Source organism: Eubalaena glacialis, chromosome 7 (assembly GCF_028564815.1).
Source record: "Eubalaena glacialis isolate mEubGla1 chromosome 7, mEubGla1.1.hap2.+ XY, whole genome shotgun sequence".
Classification (NCBI taxonomy): Eukaryota; Metazoa; Chordata; class Mammalia; order Artiodactyla; family Balaenidae; genus Eubalaena; species Eubalaena glacialis.
In genome coordinates, this window is record NC_083722.1 from 73,409,726 (window position 1) to 73,427,383 (window position 17,658).

Consider the following 17,658-nt stretch of genomic DNA (forward strand, 5'->3'; position numbering starts at 1 on the left):
GGGGCAGTCAGGCAACCAGGCAAGAGGATCAGGGGTCAGCACTTATGGTACAGCACTGGGCTCAAGGGCCAGGAGCACATGGGATGGAATCAGCACTCCCAGGTTGGGGTTCGGGTCAGGGTCCAGGTCAGGGCACACAGGGTGGGCAGGAACTCACAGGGCAGGGCCACAGGCACGCCACCTGCAGTTGTGCACACCCTCCGGGAAACAAGAGGCAGTAGCGTCCTCAAGATGTTGAAGTCGTTGACGAAGAAGAAGAAATCGCTGGTCGGCTGCGAGGCGATTCGCTTCAGCTCCTCAGGGTCGGCATTCTTGATCCCTGAGGTGATGCCCAATCAGGGCTCAGCTGCCCACATGCCCTCTGACTCATCCCTGCCCCAGCTGACCTGTCACCCCAGCTTGGTAACTCACCCACAGCAAACAGCTTGACTCCCTGCCCCTTCAGCCTCTGGGCAGCTGTGTCCACCAGGTCCTGGGACTTCCCATCTGTGATGAGGATGCAGACCTGGGGCAGGTGCAGGGTCAAGTCAGGACTGCCTCAGACACTTACTTGGGGTCACGTTGGAAGGCATGGTAGGGTGAGAGATCACCTTGGGAACACCAGGTCGGGCCAGCTGGGGCAGAAAGACACGGTCAGCCACGTGGAGAATTGCAGCTCCTGTGCGCGTGTTGCCTCCCTTGTAGCTGAGCTCTCGGATGGCACGGATCACATCACCTCCTGAGCCAAGCGCATCCAGGCCAAATTCTGTCCTGTGGGGAGGGGGGTGGCAGCAGGCTAGGAGCAAGGACTTCTTCTGGTCCTGGCCTCTAAGAGGCCTCTAGAATGAGGGTTGTATCAGGCCCCCTTGAGGGTCCACTTGGTTCTGTGATTCCTACCTTCCATCTCTGAAGCTCCCAAGCTAACAAACTCCTTAGGTACCTATCTGTGTCGTGCCTGTGGCTGGGCCTGGGCAGGCCTGGACCCCTTGGGGCTCCCAGGCTCAGGTACCAGGATGTCTGGTTAATTAAATAATGGTAGGAGGAAGGGCCCAGTTATAAGGAGGTGGACACTGGCCAGACAGGGAGGCCCTCTGCTGAGAGAGGCTGAAGGCATCAGGAGGCTAGAACATGGAGAGTCCAGCAGGCACAGGGCATCTCAAGCCACTGGGTCCCCTTCTAGGCCTCTCCATCTCTAGATCAGAAAACACAGCTCCTGTCTTTGGCAGGGCACTATTCAGGAGGGGTCTCAGATGTCCGGGCTGTACCTAGGAGAGCCCTGCTTCTATCTTAAGAAGATGTCCTGGCTGGTGGGAGGGGGGATCCTCTGGGTTCCCTAAAGCCTGACCTAGGGGTTTGGGGGCTCTCTGCTTCTTTCTGGGGGTGGGGTCCTGGTGGGTCCAGCTGTGGGGAGCCACTCACCGTGGGTCATCGCTGTACTGCACGGCAGCAAAGCGCACACCCTGTGCACTGGCTGCCCCGGAGAAGGGCAGCACCAGCCCCTCAAGGAAACCCCTCACTTCGCGGAAGTTGCTTCGGCCAATGGACGAGGAGCCGTCGAGTAGGAACACGATGTCAGCGGCGTAAAGGCGCGTGCAGCTCACTGGGGCGGGGAAGAGCGATCACGATTTCTTCTTGGGGCCCACCCGGGGCCCACCCACCCCCTCCCCTCACTGTGGTCCCCTGGGGCTGGGGAGGGGGAGTTGGCCTCATCCACTGTGCAAACCGGCCCAGGCTGGCTTGGGCCTGGGAGCGGTGGAGGCAGCAGAGGTGGGGCCTGGAGCGGACTCTCCCGCGGAGGACTAGTGGGGAGGGAGAGTTGCCGGAGCGGGTGTGGATCTGGGACTGAGGTTGGCGTCTGGGGACCAGCGCGGAGTGACATAGGGTAGGGGACCCACGCACAACTGGATGCAGTTTGGGAGACGCAGTGTGGGTCGCGGAGGGTTTGGGGAGTCCAGGGAGAGTTAGGAGAAATGCATGAGGAGTCGAGAAGGGTGGGAGGCGGGATCCAGGATGAAGGTCGAGTGGAGCCGCGGGTGGCAGGGTGCAGTGCCCTGGATGGGGTCCTTCCCTGCCGTACCCACCTCTCTCCCTGTGCTGGGCCCACACTCGGGGCGCCCCTGCCAGGATCCCCGCGCAGAGCGCAGCCACCAGGAGCTGCAGCCTCATCCTGGGTGAGGGAAACGGTCAGCCAGGACCCCGCCTCTGTCCCTCGGCCTTGGCGGGTCCGAGCCCAGCGCTCTCCCACCCCCAGTCCCGGTCTTGCCTGCCAGTCCGCCGGCTCCAGTCGCCAGCTGCTGCCGCAGTCCCACCGCCACGGCAGAGAAAAGTCCCTGATCCCGGGGGCGGAGCAGCGGGCGGGGACCCAGGCGGCCCGCCCCCACCCATCGTCCCAGAAGTCGCCGCCCCTGCCACCCCTCCCCTGGACAGATGATCTGACTCCACTTAAGTGTAAAGACCCCCACCTCCCGTGGCTTCTGGGATTTCCCCAGGAGGTTTTCTACAGATAGATGTTGAGGGATCCCTCTCCAACCCCATCTAGGGTCAGAGATCTTGGCTGCTTTAGGTCAAACAGACTAGAAGTGACTGCTGGAGACCAGACTTCAGACAGGTTCCTGGGGATGAAAGACGCAGCAGGATGTTGGTGGGGTAGAAGATGCAGCTGGAGATGACTCACCACCCCCCTTCCCCCACCCCACCCCCACCCACGACAGGGCTACCCAGACAAGCCCTCAGGCCATGAGTTCCGCTGGCCTCTCCTGTGATTCAGCCATCCCTCTGTCTGTTGGGTCTACTGTGTCCCACCCCAATCCCCTCAACGGGCAGAGCAGCCCCCAGCAAATGAGGGGTTCTAGGCTCATGCCAGGGAAAGCAAGGCACTACTGGGCTGCATCCAAGTAATGCCTACCCCCACTTTGGAAGGGGAAGCCAGGAGGAGAAAATCTGTATTGTACTTATGCATACGTGTCCATCCCAGTGTCCTGGACCCCCTACTGTGCCCTGAACCAGCCCCAGGCAGATGCCATCCAGCTGTCCCTGCAGGGAGGGGTTATCCATGTGTGGAGGGTGGACAACCCACAGTGACAGCTCATCTCTCAGGAATCCACCCCCTCCTGCCTGTGCCCCCACTGGTGCGCCTGTCCTGCTCCAGCCAGGCCCCCCTACCCACACATTCTCATTTTGGCCCCTCAGAGTCCCCTCCTCCAACCTACTCTTCTTCTGCATTGGGTCTTCGTTGCTGCACGCGGGCTTTTCTTTAGTTGCGGTGAGCGGGGGCTACTCTTCGTTGCGGTGCGTAGGCTTCTCATTGCGGTGGCTTCTCTTGTTGCAGAGCTCGGGCTCTAGGTGCGCGGGCTTCAGTAGTTGTGGCACGCGGGCTCAGTAGTTGTGGCTCGCGGGCTCTAGAGTGCAGGCTCAGTAGTTGTGGCACACGGGCTTAGTTGCTCCGTGGCATGTGGGATCTTCCCGGACCAGGGCTCGAACCCATGTCCCCTGCATCAGCAGGCGGATTCTTAACCACTGCGCCACCAGGGAAGTCCCCAACTTACTCTTCTTGAAGACCCCCTTCCACCCATCATCTCTGCCAGGCCCAGAGGTCACCCTGGGCTCCTCCCTCCCTTCCTCACTGCCCTCAAGGTCCACCTGTGGTGTCCACCTTCATAACTACCCTTTCCTCACTCCTCTTCCCTTAACCAGGCTGAGTTCCCGCCCGTCTCCCTCAGCTGGCTTCTGTGATTATGGACAGTCCCCGCAACACACCTGCAGGCCAGGGACACTCTTTGTAATATACGTATGTGTTCATTATAGGGGTTGATACCGAGGCAGAGAGATACTCCCAAGAGCAGGTCCCCTGTTACTTTTTTAGGCCTGGAGAATACTTCTACACTCACCACTGCCATAGGGCCCCTTCCAACGTGCCTGGCCCCCCAGCCTCTCCTGGGGCTCCACAGGCTAATGGGGGACAGAAGGGGACAGCACTTCTGTTGAACTTGTCTGCCTTGACCTCCTCTAGGGCCTGAGGTCTCTGGTATGGCCAGAGCTGGGGGCAGTAAGGACCATCCACACTGCCTGTTTTCCTATTGTCCAGAAGGCTTGAGCTACAGGGACAGCCCCAAATTATCATGAGGTACAGCACTGTGATCCATAGGGCCCAGAACCTTTTCCCTAGGTCAAGGTCTCTTCAGCCATGTCCCAGGACCCCCCAACCCTTTGAAATCTGTCCTACAGGTGAGGGCTGCAGAGAACCAGTCGTGCTCTCATTACAGAGGCAGCCCCTGCCCGCAAGACCCTCACCTCTTCTTGTACAGCAAGGGTGGGTGAGAGCAGGGCAGAGCTGGCACATACAGTGTAAACATACATACACATTTGGGTCTAGCCTTTAGGGGAGACCAGAGGCTCAGTTGAGAGGGTGTTCAGGCAAACCTCATCAGAACCATGAGGGGTCCCCCAAAAGAAATGGCTGCCTGCTGTGAGGGGGGTCACTCAAAGCATGCTAGGAGAGGCTGTTGGAGGCAGAAGCAAGGTTGAGGATGAGCACAGGTCTGGCGCTCGGGGGAGGCTCATGAGCAGGGGTGTGGCCTCCTGGCAGGCACAGCCTAGGGCCCAACCCCAGAAACCAGCTCCCTCCATAAACACACTGGGGCCCTAGAGTTTTCTTTCTCCCTCCCACACTCCCCTGGACATTTCCTCCTCTGGCTTCGGTCACCACCTCTGCTGGATGGCACCATGTCTCCAACTGGGGCCTCTTCTGGGGATTCCAGCCCCACACATCCCACTGTCTTCAACACCTCCAAATTTCTCAGAACTGTGGCCAAAGCTGGGCAGGTCATCCTCCTCCGACCTGCCCCTCCCCTGTGGTACCCCAGCCCTGCTGGGGATGCTGCCCTGCTTGTGTCCCCCAAAGCCCACTCCAGCTCTTATTATTGCTGTGGTATCTGCTCTGCCACAGCGCTGCTCACCGGGACCACACAGAAACCCACCCTGAGTCCCCAGGCTAACTCTCAGCTGACCAAGTCACTTCTCTTCCCATTAACTTCCAATACACCTCCCCCAACATGCCTCCAAAGTAAAGATCAAATTCCCTGGCTAGGCATGCAAGGTCCGTTAGGACCAGATCACCCGCTCGAGCACTCTGTGTCCAGCACACCTGTAGCCTTTGAGAGTCAGGCCTGGGCTTAGCAGAGAAATCAAGCCCCATCCTCCAGGAGCTCAAACTTGGGACAACACGCTTGGCACTTGCTGTTCCCCAGCCTGGATATGCTGTGTCTATAACCATCCAGGGGAGGGCCTGTCAGGGTTCTGCACTGTCCAGCAGCTTCTCTCCAGCTGTTCACAAAGTAGGATGACCTGAGTCCCCCAGCCTTGGGTTCTAGAAAGCACTTGACAGTTATTTCCTAATTGACAACTTGTGGCAACAAACAGGGCTGAAGGGAAAAGCACTGGGGTGGGGTGGGAGCGAACTGAGGGCTGTTTTGGCCACTGCAAGGCTGGGATGCTGGGGAACTTCTGAATAGTCATCTCTCAAGAAACCTTGTCCCAGAGCCCTGTCCACAAGTGCCAGCAGCACCTCCCTCACAGCAAAATTGGGCCCCACACTTCCATTCCCCCACTGGGATCCCAGGGAACCTGACTGTGGAAGGGTTGGGGGGCACAGGAAGAGGGGCCTACCTGCCCACCTGCCTTGGGGACCAGAGCCCAAAGGTGGCAGGGGGACTAGACAGTTGAGAGCTCCACCAGGTCCTCAGGGAGATGGGGAGGGGACTGCCGGGCCAGCAGCTCAGGACTTGCCTGGGACAGACCGAGTCTAGGTAGGGGGCTCAGGCCCCACTGAGCTCAGGGATATTCTTGGAGCCTGAGTCAGCGGCAAATCAAGGCAAAGGATTCTTGCCTTGCCTGTCCAGGCAACAGTTAGAAACCAAATGGGAACACTATGCCCCAGGCTCTCCTCCTCCCAGAATCCAGAGTAAACATATGAAGGAGGCTTCCTCAGGGACATTCCTTGGCCTCTCCTGGTCCGTCTGGGTGCCGCCGGAGGGTGACCGCACGGGACCCACAGCAAGGGGCTTCCCACCTGAGCCCCCTGAGTTCCCAGGCTGGGACCTCTACCAGGGCAAAGTCTGGGGCTGCAGTTCCCATGGCCTCCCACACCTCACTCTTGGGACAGACTGGCTACAAGCATTGCCCATGCGGCTAAGTGGAAACAGCTGGCCTCAGCTCCCTGCAGGCATCAAAGGCTTCCGGCCTCTGTGCTGCAGCCCCACGCTTGCCCCTGGCTAAGGACACATCAGCATGTGGGAAGGCAGAAGGATCTAGGAGATGCAGAACCGGGAGGAAGTCCCTGCTCCCCAATCCAATGCCCAGTGGACTCCATGCCAATGCCAAGAGAGGGACGAGGCAGTTCTCAACACAGGACTTTATTGGTTGGTGGTTATCTGCAGCACAGGTTTGAAGGACTGAGGTGGTATGCTTGTGGTTGGGGGGACCACAGACCCTGGCCCCGCCCTCTTGCCTGCACAGGCTTCCTGCCTAGAAGCGCAGCCAGAACATGCCGCTACGGATCCGGTTATAATCTGGAAGCTGTTCAATGGGGCCTGTGGGGATAGGGTGGGGCATCAGGGTGAGGTACCTGGCCTGTACAGGGACACCTGGCCCTGCGCCGCACCCCATCCAGAGCTGCCCAGAGCAGCACAAGACAGGCTTGGAGTGGAAAGAGGGAAGAGAACATTCCTCCAGGGGGTGCTGAGCCTGTCCCTTCATGCTCTGGCCTTTGGAGCTCCACCCCACACACGGAGGTGTCCGTTACCCGGCGGGTGTGGGGTACTGATGGAGGCACCTTGGCAGGGAGTCAGGGAGCTGCTAGGACAGGTTTTCTGAGCAGGAACTCCCTGGCAGCCAGGCTACTGAGCAGAGCCTCTTAGGGGCCTCAACGTGCTGCTCCCCGGGAAAGCTGGGGGATGGGGGAGCAGAGGCAGAGGGGAGGCCAAGACAACGGCCTGAGGAGGACAAAGAGCAGACTTTCTAGGCCACTCACCCAATCCAGCCACTGCTGGACACTGGTCATAGAAGTACTTGGAGCAGACCTCACGCACGATACTGGCATCCACCTCCTGCAGGATGAAGCAGAGGGCACACTGAGTGACAGGCACCTGGGGACCACCTCTGCCAGTCAACATTATCCAGCCGCCCAAGATCTTCCACACGTACCATGGAGCTGCCCCTCAACCAAAAGGGGAAATGCAGCAGGGCTCTCCCTGCTGTAGATTTCCACGAGCCCCACCCATCCCTACAGCCATCAGTGCCTCTGCCCTGCCCTCCAATTACACCACCAAGGCAGGTGACGCTGCCTAGGACACCAGGGTTGCCTATAGGAGCAGTCTGCACTGCCTCAACTCTCCACTCTCTGGGAGTCTGCCAGGCCAAGACTCCAGAACCTCTCCCAGGGGCCCTTGTTACCGCAATCCGGCTTTCCCACTCAGCCAGGGGGATGCGGCGGCCATACGTCAGAAGACTACGTCCAATGTCCTCACACACAGGAGTGGTGCCTGCAAGGGTTGGGGGAAGTTTACAGGTCCACATGGTCCAATCCACGTGGGTCCGAGCCATGCATGCGAGGGTGCCCCCAAGAGGCCCCGGCTGAGAGCACTACCCCCGCCCACCAAGCAGCCCACCTTGCTGCCAGTGAAGCGGCAGGGAGTGAGTGGGCACAGCGTCCTCGGCATATGTCCCAGAGAGGCTGCCAAAGTGCTTCATGGTACACACAGAACCTCCAGCGTTCTGGGCTGACCTGGACCCTGGTCTGACCTAGACCACAACCCTCACTTGTACAACCACCTGTCACTGTATTCATGGGCTGATGATCTAGCCTACCCACACCTGTACCTAAAACCCCAGGCCCCTCTGAGAGGGGTAGCGGTGGGGTATGGTGTGACCTTCAAAGTTTTCATTTCCAATCTTGGTTAGGAACGGTGGCCACACTGGGACTGTCACTGCCAGTATGCACTCTACCCCTTGCCACAGGGCTGCAGGACTCACCATCCAGATGAGACACCAGAGCATTTCTGAGAATGTTTTTGCCCCGGACCACCTCGCTCTCTGTGGCACTGGTGCAAAGGCGCATCCTAGAGCAGGGGTGGGGTGGGATTCATCCTGAGAGACGGTGCTGTCTCTGAGCCTCCCACGGTCCTGCTCAAAGGGCCCTATTCCCTCCCCACCTCCCTGGCAGCACTAGGCCGCCACTCACCACTGGCCCTGTAGGAAGAACATCATGTCGTCGATGCTCATGTGGTCGCAGACAAAGTGTGCGCCCAGTAACCCTGTCTCTGCGTAGCAGATGTTGAAGGTCTGGAAACTCTGGCACAGCTTCTTGGTTGCAGCAACTGCAGCCAGTGGGCTGGACAGGTGCTACCAGGGATGAGGGTGGTCAGCACCCACCCTCCTGTCTGCGGTCCACACCCCAAACCCCACAGTACAAGCGCCCACAGCCCAGCTCCCTCTCTTCCCTGAAGACAAGGTCCCATCCCATGCCCACCCCTGGGACTCACCGTGCCACCACCGTAAGTGCAGTCATAGTGGCCAATGATGGCATTGGCCACCTGGAGGGCCACATTGTCCGGGTTGGCCCAGCCAGGCCCCTCCACTGCAATGGCCACATGGGCCAAAGGCAGGGCATCATCACGGTGGCGGATCTGAAACAGTACATGGCAAAGCTGAGGGACAGCCAGACTTCCCAGGCGACCAGCAAAGGTGCCAAGTGTGGGTGGAGAGTGTGCATCCAAGTGTGAACACGTGTGCCTGTGAGGCAGCAGCCACAGGACACCTGCCCAACTCGAGGCATCTCCAGAGTCATGAAGATAGCCACGCACACGAGGGTGCCCCCAAGAGGTCCCGGCTGAGGGCACTACCCCCGCCCACCAAGCAGCCCACCTCGCTGCCAGTAAAGCGGCAGGGAGTGAGAGTGGGCACAGCGTCTTCAGCGTATGTCCCAGAGAGGCTGCAGAAGTGCTTCTGGGCGAGGTCTAGCAGCTGCCGGTGCTCCACCCCTGCCGAGACAGACAGCAGAGTTACTGGCCAGCCAGGGCCCAAGGCACAGGGTAGGGGAGATCACACACAAGCAGACGACCCCATGTCCTGCCTTGATGGGAAACACCAAAAGGAAGACGTGACATCAGGACAAGGTGAGGGAAGAGGACCCTTCACAGACACACTCTAACTCATGGGCGGGGCAGGCACCTCAGGGTCAAACAGCTTCCATCACCTCAGCCACAGAGAAGCAGCAGCATGCTGAGCTTCAAAATGGGTTCCCCTGGGCTTCCCTGGTGGCACAGTGGTTAAGAATCCGCCTGCCAATGCAGGGGACACGGGTTCGAGCTCTGCACCTGGAAGATCCCACATGCCCCAGAGCAACTAAGCCCGTGTGCCACAACTACTCAGCCTGAGCTCTAGAGCCCACGAGCCACAACTACTGAGCCCACGCACCACAACTATTGAAGCCCGCGTGCCTAGAGCCCGTGCTCCGCAACAAGAGAGGCCACCGCAATGAGAAGCCCGCGCACCGCAACGAAGAGCAGCCCCCGCTGGCTGCAACTAGAGAAAGCCCGCGGGCAGCAACGAAGACCCAACACAGCCAAAAATAAATAAATAAATCTATTAAAAAAAAAAAAAAAAAAAATGGGTTCCCATGTGACACATTCTCACCAGCACCAAGGACAAGACTGGTGCTCCCTGGGCATAAGGCCACCTGCCCTGCCTTCTCCCTCTGGCCCTTCCTCAAGCAGATCCTGTGGGGGCTGGCAGGTGAGAGGGCACAAAGAGGTGCTATGCAGGGCTGTGACTAGCTCCGGGGTCCCCTGAGAGCTGGGGACGTTTACCAGTAACATTACAAACTCACGCCTCAGGACCCCTGCTGGACCTCACCTCTGCAAGAGGAGGCCTTTGCTGCCATAGCGCCTTGACCAGTGGGCGCTGTGGTAGTAAGCAGCCTCCCCCAGGTACAGCCTGCTAGGTGCCTCTGCCTCTTATTCTTTCCTTCCCTGAGCTCAGATCCTGTTGGACTCAACAAAGTCTGATGTGTCAGTAGCTCAGACTGCTCTTGGTCCCGAGGTTCACTGGCCCCAAGGCCACCAATCATGTTCTTCCTATCAATCTTTCTTGCCCAGTCAGCTGTCACGACCTAAGCTGGGAAAGCACCCTGGGCCTGCTCCCGTCCCCTCCCCGCCACATCCCCTCCTCTGTCAGGTGTCTACCTACAAAGCCACCCTGAGTCCCCGCACTTCTCTCCCAGCTCCTACCGTCCCCCACCAGGCACCTGCCACAAGCACTCCCTGCGCCTGCCCACTTCCGCTCTGGCCCCTACACGGCAGCAGAGCGAGCCTCAAAACACACACCAGCCCGTGACACTGCTCTTCTCCTCCGCACAGACCTCCCACTCCCGACCGAATTAATTCCCACCTCTCTTTAAGCCTCTGTTCAAACGACACATGCTTCAAAAGCACCTCCCTACCCTCTAACTCTGAGTCCCCCATTAAAGTCCCCCTACCACTCTATGCCTTCCTTTCAAGGCACTTCCCATCTGTCATGCAATGTCTGGTTTGCCCACTGACAAGGCCAAGAGAAACAAGCCTGAGGGCTTGAGTCTCCCACCAGCCTACAACCTGGGTCTCCTACGACCAGGTGGGGTTGAGAAAATCCTGAGGCCTGTACTAAAGAGGGGTGTAGCATCCCTGGGCGGCCAGTTTCAGTGGTGGCGGCAGAGGAGAATCCGACCCCACCTCAAAGAGCATGGAAGAGCGGTCACTCCCCTCAAGGACAGGGTGGGAACAGTGTCCCCAGGAGTGGAAGATCCCTATGGTCAGAACCGGGAGACTTGGCCCTGGTAACCAAGGCCACAGTCCACCCCCCTATTACCACAGGGCTTCAACGAGCCCATCGCTCACCTCCAGCTGCTGCTAAAACCATTCGAGAGGCCTTGTAATGCCGGCTGAGGTACTCAGTCAGGTCTGCCCGAGACAGCTTCCTGCAAGACATACAGCCAACTGGTCAACACCGCTCCCAAACCAGAATGATCTGGGTCACACAAAACGGGGCTGAGGAGACAGACCAGGAGACATGGCTTCTCTGGAGAGCAGGACCCCACACACCAATTGGTCCTTGCCCCATTTCTGCCACCCACCACTCTGGGGCCCAGAGGGCAGCCCTCATTGGGCCCCCCTCACATCCCACCTCAGGACAGCCTTGTAGTCCCCTCTGAGGAGGGTGGGAACTGACAGTGGGGGCTCTTGAGGGGCAGCAGCAGAGCTCATCCCACCAGAGGACAAGAAGCCATGTGGAGGGATACCCAGAGCACCCTCCCTCAGGCTGGCAGGACATGCATGGAAACGTACCCTACAGCAAAGCCCAAAATTCAAGTGAAAACCACACAAGTGTTAAAAAAGAATCACAGGGACCATGTGGCAACATAGAAAATGTCTCCAGTTGTGTGAATTAGGAAAATAAACAGCACAGACAGTAGATCAACTAAAAACAAACTCATGTGGACATGGCCTGGCCATGCCAGAATGAGGGGACGAATTCCACCCCAGACCAGCCAACGCTCACCTGACATTCTCACTGGACCCCTCCACGGCCTGGGCTAGAGGTGTGCCCTGGAATGCCGTGGCATGCAGGTAGTCAAAGACCACGTCCCGCATAGATGCATCGTTCTCCTGCAGCTCCTGCAGGATCACATCACGCTCCTTCTCAACCTGGGAGTCTTCTAGGCTGCAGTTCTGCACAATGTCGGCCAGGAGCTCCACAGCTGGATGCAAGAAGGACAGGTTTGGAGACCAGTAACAGGACAAAACCCCAGGCCTGACACCACTGGTTGCTTTGTTGCAAGGCCATACTCTAAGGGTAACCCCATTCTTCAGCCAGGCCAGGGGCTCCTGAGTGCCTGTCCTCTGCACTCCTGGAGTCCTACCGGTGTCCCGGCCCCATCCTCCAGCGTACCTTTTGGCAGGTCCTTAGACAGTGCCTTGATGTAGTAAGCTGTGTGCTCCCGGGTGCTGTAGGCATTAAGATGGGCCCCCATGCTCTCCACCTCCTTCTCCAAGGCACTGCCAGGCCGATTCTTTGTTCCCTGGAACCACACACCAACAGGACAAATCAGGAGCCACATGGGAGCCCAGGACCCCCATCCTCACAGGCTAAAGTCCCAGCAGGACCACTGGTCCACAGGTATCTCCCTCAGCAAAGACTCTGGGGTTACACGGCCCAGAGGCTGTGCTCACCAAGTGCTTAGCAGGCCTTAAGCCAATCAACATCACAGCATCGTGGACCAAGAGAATGAAGACATCCAGGGGCCAGGAAAGAAGGGCATGGCCAAAGCAAGTGTTACCTGAAATCCAGAGCTCCCATACCAAGAGGGCGTATAGCATTTGACTGAGAGCTCCCATACCAGCCTGACCTTACCAGCACTCCCTCTCCTCTTATTGACAGTCATGGTCAGGTAAGCTCGCACCTGTGCTCAGGTGATGCTACCACTACCCACTCTCCCTCATACCATTTATACGACTCTGTGTGTGCGCTATGGCCTCTGTAGGACTCAACCTTAGTCCAGTGTGTGTGTATGTATGCGTGCGCGTGTGTGGCAGTGCTGCTGTCCAATGATACACACACGTATCAATGTGTTGAGACTGACACACACAACTGTGATGATGGACCTGGCTAGCTGCCCATTCCTGCTCCACAACACCACCTATCCCGTATCTTCTCCATTTTTTTCATTCATTTAAGAACTCAGTCTCTACTCCATGCGAACACGAGGTGGCTTAGGAGCTGTTCCCATCCTCAAGAAAGCTCCTACTCACTTCTACAAACAAGAGATGCACAGCATTTTACAAAAACGAAATCTGTGGGTTTGTTACAATGCACGTGTACATCCACAATTCTACATCCATGCATGCACACAACACAGGCCTGGCCTCTGGTGAAGAGCAGGGCTCCTATGGCTCCCTGGGGGTTTTCTGGCTCTGGGGGCCTTGTGCAGGGGTTCACCAGATAGGCGCTCACTCAGAAGAGGCCAAGTCCACATGACTCCTCCCAGAAAAGTCATCCAGAGATCTCTTTCCCCCGCTACCCTGCTAAAACCCATAATTGAGGAGGTTGACTTTTCTGACCTGCATCCTCAGGAGGGACAGCAGGAAGCCCTAAGCCCAGGGGAGATGCAGGACTTTAGGAGCCTCACCTTGAAAGCCAGATGCTCCACAAAGTAGCCTGCCCCGTTGTTCTTCTCAGTCTCATAACGGCTGCCAGCATCAATCCACACCCCCACCTGGACAAGAAACCACCAACAAAGGTAACAAACAAACCACCTCAGCCCCCCCTTACACCCCACCCTGCATGACCCAGCACAAGCCCCAGACAGGGGCTCACAGTCCCACGCTGGGGAAGAGCTTCTCAGCAGGACCCCTGTGCTTAGAGGCACAGGGCACCAGCTGAATGACTAGTCACACTGCATCACCTCTCCTCCCTGCTCTATTTCCTGACTGGTTATCGAGACTCGCAGGGAAGATTCAAACCAGGCATGTTCACCTGTCCCATCACCACAGGAAATTCTTAAATTCAACCTCACTTTTCAGTTGATTTTTTGTTTCTTCTAGGCAAGCAACTCATCATTTGAAAACAACTTCTTTTCTCCTTCCTAAAAATTATACCCTGCCTTTGTTCTGGTGATTGTGTCCTTTCGCCATTAAAGAAGAGACTATTGGCTTAAACACTGAACACTTTATCATCATAAGTAGCCTTCATTCACACTTAAAAAAAAGTTTTAAACAGAGCTGGACACCTAACACTGCAAAGTGTCTCCTTGGCACCCAACGAGAGAATCTTATAATTTTCTTACTAGCCTCCTGGTGTGCTGTGAAACACAAACCACTCTACTCACCCCCACGGTGACATAGACCTAATCTCTTAATTTACTATTTGTTTCACAGCTGACTTAAAATGTTCACATCTACTTTCCTAAGAGGTGTTGATATACGTACTATATGTCATAAATTCTTTACATGAACATCTATTACACATCTAACATCTTCGAAAGATACGTTTTACAGTCCATGGCATCCTTTGATTATAATTGGCAGCATTCTTTTCCTGCCACTAGAGCACAGTGATGCTCCTTACAATCTAGAGCATCTTAGTGTCCACGAAATACAGCATTCTCTACCAAGCTTTAACAGGCTGTGGTTCGGCTTATACAGGTGCCATGTAATAAGGAAATTGCCCATCACCTTTTGCTGTGTTCAGTAACAACTTATATCACAGGACATTATTTGTTCCTGGAAAACTGAAAGAATTTACCAATAAAACCACTTGAAGCTTGGGGTGGGGAGGAGACGGTTCGCTTCTTGAGAATCTTCTCTGTTTATCTGGCCAAGATTTCTATCTTTGAGTGAATTTTGAGGAAAATTATCTATTTAACTGGAATTTTCTAGTTGATTTCTTCTGCAATACATTTCCAGTCTATTCAAGGGATTATGATTTTGGGCCGTGAGGCTGGCAGTCACCTAATGTCTCTGAACCCCATTTTCCTCATTGAAGGATCACTTCTCTCATATGGGCTGCTGAAGAAAAAGCTGAAAAAAGACTTGGCCTCCTGATTGGCAAGCATCACACGCTAAGTAAGTGTTGGTTACGGTGAGGATTGCCCCCAAGAAGTCAAGGCGTGGCTAGGGTAGGGATTGGGGTAAGAGGGTCAATCCTGAGGTGGCTGAGTGGAGTCTGATCCAAACCACAGAGCACTTGAGCCCAAGGTCACACCGCGACTTGGGAAAAGAGACCATGCCCAATATGGAGGTGCAATCCCGACAGCGGACCCACTCACCGTGCAGGTAGGCTGGGAGGACTGCTCCGAGGCCACTCGCAGCCCGTTGTCCAGCTGGCTGACCTGCGTCTCCGGCACGCTCTGCAGGGCCTGGGCGTAGGTGGCGATGCCCCGCAAGACAGGCGACCTCAGCAGGGCCGGCTGCTGGAAAGGGGCGACCAGGACGGAGGACTAGATTGGAGGATCGCTCCTTAGCTCTCAGGCCTGCAGTGGGATCCCCGTCCCCGCCCCCAGGCCAGCCGCGAGACTCCCATGCGTGCCCTCGGCCGTGACCTTCCCACGGCCCTGACCCCGCGACCTCCCCATTCTCGACACGCCGCCGCTAACAGCCCGCTCCCGGTCTGCGTTCCAAAGACCCGTTCCCCATAACTCTGCGCTCTCGCTGACACCTCACCAAGCGGCGGCTGCGCACCAGCACTCGCGTCCCGGCGCTGGCCGCCCGGCAAACCGCGGAAGCCGCCATCTTCTGGCTCCAGTGGCCGCTGAGCCGCGCCACGCATGCGTAGAGTGGACGCGGCGGCGCGCGAGGCGCAGGCGCAGTACCGCAGACTTGGCGCTCGGCTGCTCCCTGGCGGAGGACGCCGCGGATATTCATTCTCTGCTGGTCGTTAGTTCTTGTCTTCGCGTCCCTGGGTACCACTGCGTATTAATCCATCTGGCTAGTCATCGTCCTGCGCGGGCCTGTTCTGGATCCAGTCCATCTTCCCTCTTCACCCGTGGTGGTGGCGTGGGGGGCAGAGTGCGCGATGTTTCTCGCGAACAGTGGGCGCCTCCACTCCACTGAGTGCTCAGAGCGGCCGGGCGGGCGGGGAGCGCAGCCACAGCATGTTTGCGAATCGCAATCCCAGGGCTAAACCACCAGGGTGGAACCTGGGACTATGAGGCTGCTGCTGAAAGTCACGGTTTTCTCTTTAAAGGAATGGAGAAAGTTCAGACGGTTGACATGGAAAGAATTTAGCAATATATTGCTAAGAAAAAAACAACAGTTTTAGAGACTAATTTGTGAAAAGGATTCCTTGTTTGGAAAACAAAACACACAAAACAAAACGAAGTGCTTTTTCTAATAGGCTACATAGAAAAAAATCCAGAGGAACTCACTCTAAACTCTCATTCAGGTGACTTACAGAAAATGAATTCAGAGGAAGGGAAAAGAGGCTACCATTTTTACACTTCTGTATTATTTTAATACATAATTTTAAATTTTTAGGGAATTCCTTGGCGGTCCAGTGGTTAGGACTCTGCGCTTTCACTGCAGTGGCCCGGTTTCAATCCCTGGTTGGGGAACTAAGATCCTGCAAGCCGCGGGTCTCAGCCAAAAATAAAAAAGTAAAATAAAAGTAAATTTTTTACAAAAAATGTTTGTTGCTTTTGAAATAATAGCATATTTCTGAACTGTACTTCCTTTTACGGGTATATGAGGTTTTCTGTGATCTTCAAAATATCACTCAAAACTTTCTTTTATAAAAATCAGACAGAAGATGCTTAAGTGTGCACTGATAAATATTTTGTGAGCTAAAATTATGTTATGATCTTGATATGAAAAAATAAAGTGAAATAGAATCTCCTAATTAGTTTTTTAAAAACTAGTTTTTAGAACCGTTTTATATTTACAGAATAATTGAGCAGATGGTACAGAATTTCCCATATATCCCTGCCCACATACAGGCATGCACAGTTATTCCTATTAATACCTTACCTTATTGTGATACATTTGTTACAATTAATGAACCAATATTGACATATTATTATTAACTAAAGTCCATAGTTTATTCAGATTCCCTTAGTTTTAGTTTTTACCTAATATCCTTTTTCGTTCTAGGATCCTATCCAGGATACCACATTCCATTTCGTTGTCATGTCTCCTTAGACTCCTCTTGCCTGTGACACAACCTCTTCCAGTGACCAGCGTATTGTGCACCTTCCTTCTAGCAGAGCTCCCCCAAAGAGCTCACTGCCTCCAATTCCTCTCCTCCCACTCTTTCCCAAACCCACTCCAATCCCACCCCCAATTAATTCCTCCAAAACCACACCTGTAAAGGTAATCAATGAGCTCCATGTTGCTAAATCTAATGGCCAGTGCTCAGTCTTGTTTAAAGTGATTGGCCACTTTTTCCTCCTTAGAGCCTCATCCCTTCTCCACCTTTAGTTTCCCATGCTCTCCTGTTCTTGTCCTACCTCCCTGTACATCTCAGTTAAACATGCTAAAGGGCTTCCCTGGTGGCGCAGTGGTTGAGAATCTGCCTGCCAGTGCAGGGGACACGGGTTCGAGCCCTGGTCTGGGAGGATCCCACATGCCGCGGAGCAACTGGGCCCGTGAGCCACAACTACTGAGCCTGCGCGTCTGGAGCCTGTGCTCCGCAACAAGAGAGGCCGTGATAGTGAGAGGCCCGTGCACCGCGATGAAGAGTGGCCCCCACTTGCCACAACTAGAGAAAGCCCTCGTACAGAAACGAAGACCCAACACAGCCATAAATAAATAAATAAATAAATTTTAAAAAAACAAAAATAGCCAAGAAGTTTATTTAAAAAAAAAAAAACATGCTAAAGCTGGGACTTCCCTGGCGGTCCAGTGGTTTGGACTCCACACTTCCACTGCAGGGGGCGCGGGTTCGATCCCTGGTTGGGGAACTAAGATCCTGCATGCTGTGCAGCGCAGCCGAAAAAAAAAATGCTAAACTTGAACTCTTTACTTTCCCTCCCAAACCTGTTCCCCCCATAATTGTCTTCATCTCAGTAAATGACACTTCCATTAACCAAGTTGCTCAGGCTAAAAATCTAGGAGTCATCCTTGACTCTTCTCTCTCAAAATCCACACCCAATCTTTT

At 55.5% G+C, this 17,658-nt stretch overlaps 2 protein-coding genes across 7 annotated transcripts in view; both read right to left on the reverse strand.

The window, feature by feature from the left end:
- Nucleotides 1-2,145, reverse strand: part of COL7A1 (collagen type VII alpha 1 chain) — a 31,713-nt gene extending 29,568 nt beyond the window's left edge. Inside the window, exons 1-5 of the mRNA XM_061196718.1 lie at nucleotides 2,061-2,145; nucleotides 1,399-1,579; nucleotides 591-750; nucleotides 412-505; nucleotides 158-319 (exon numbers count right to left, since the gene is read on the reverse strand). Of these exons, the coding sequence (XP_061052701.1) occupies nucleotides 158-319; nucleotides 412-505; nucleotides 591-750; nucleotides 1,399-1,579; nucleotides 2,061-2,145 (682 nt within the window). The remainder of the gene's footprint in view (nucleotides 1-157; nucleotides 320-411; nucleotides 506-590; nucleotides 751-1,398; nucleotides 1,580-2,060) is intronic.
- Nucleotides 2,146-6,373: 4,228 nt separating this feature from the next.
- Nucleotides 6,374-15,338, reverse strand: LOC133095404 (cytochrome b-c1 complex subunit 1, mitochondrial). Of its 6 annotated transcripts, none has more exons than XM_061196721.1 (13): nucleotides 15,228-15,338; nucleotides 14,834-14,977; nucleotides 13,196-13,282; nucleotides 11,959-12,088; nucleotides 11,569-11,767; nucleotides 10,908-10,987; nucleotides 8,899-9,014; nucleotides 8,517-8,660; nucleotides 8,216-8,376; nucleotides 8,008-8,093; nucleotides 7,429-7,517; nucleotides 7,007-7,082; nucleotides 6,374-6,566 (listed from the first exon to the last, which is right to left on the reverse strand). In XM_061196721.1, the coding sequence occupies exons 1-13, from the start codon at nucleotides 15,294-15,296 to the stop codon at nucleotides 6,502-6,504; spliced, it is 1,446 nt and encodes a 481-aa protein (XP_061052704.1). In that variant the 5' UTR covers nucleotides 15,297-15,338; the 3' UTR covers nucleotides 6,374-6,501. The 6 variants fall into 6 exon arrangements, with proteins under 6 accessions (XP_061052704.1, XP_061052705.1, XP_061052702.1 ...); XM_061196722.1 differs by having other exon boundaries at nucleotides 14,834-14,974; nucleotides 15,228-15,334; XM_061196719.1 differs by having other exon boundaries at nucleotides 14,834-15,004; nucleotides 15,228-15,324.
- Nucleotides 15,339-17,658: the final 2,320 nt, after the last annotated feature.

Bases quoted from the DNA above. Each gene is read 5' to 3' on its own strand.
- LOC133095404 (XM_061196719.1), bottom strand. From the start codon at position 15,296: ATGGCGGCTTCCGCGGTTTGCCGGGCGGCCAGCGCCGGGACGCGAGTG. The intron at 10,988-11,568 runs GTGAGCGTTGGC...TATGTCTTGCAG, and splicing joins GGGTCCAGTGAGAATGTCAG to GAAGCTGTCTCGGGCAGACC. The intron at 7,518-8,007 runs GTGAGTCCTGCA...CAACCCTTGCAG, and splicing joins TCTGGTGTCTCATCTGGATG to GCACCACTCCTGTGTGTGAG.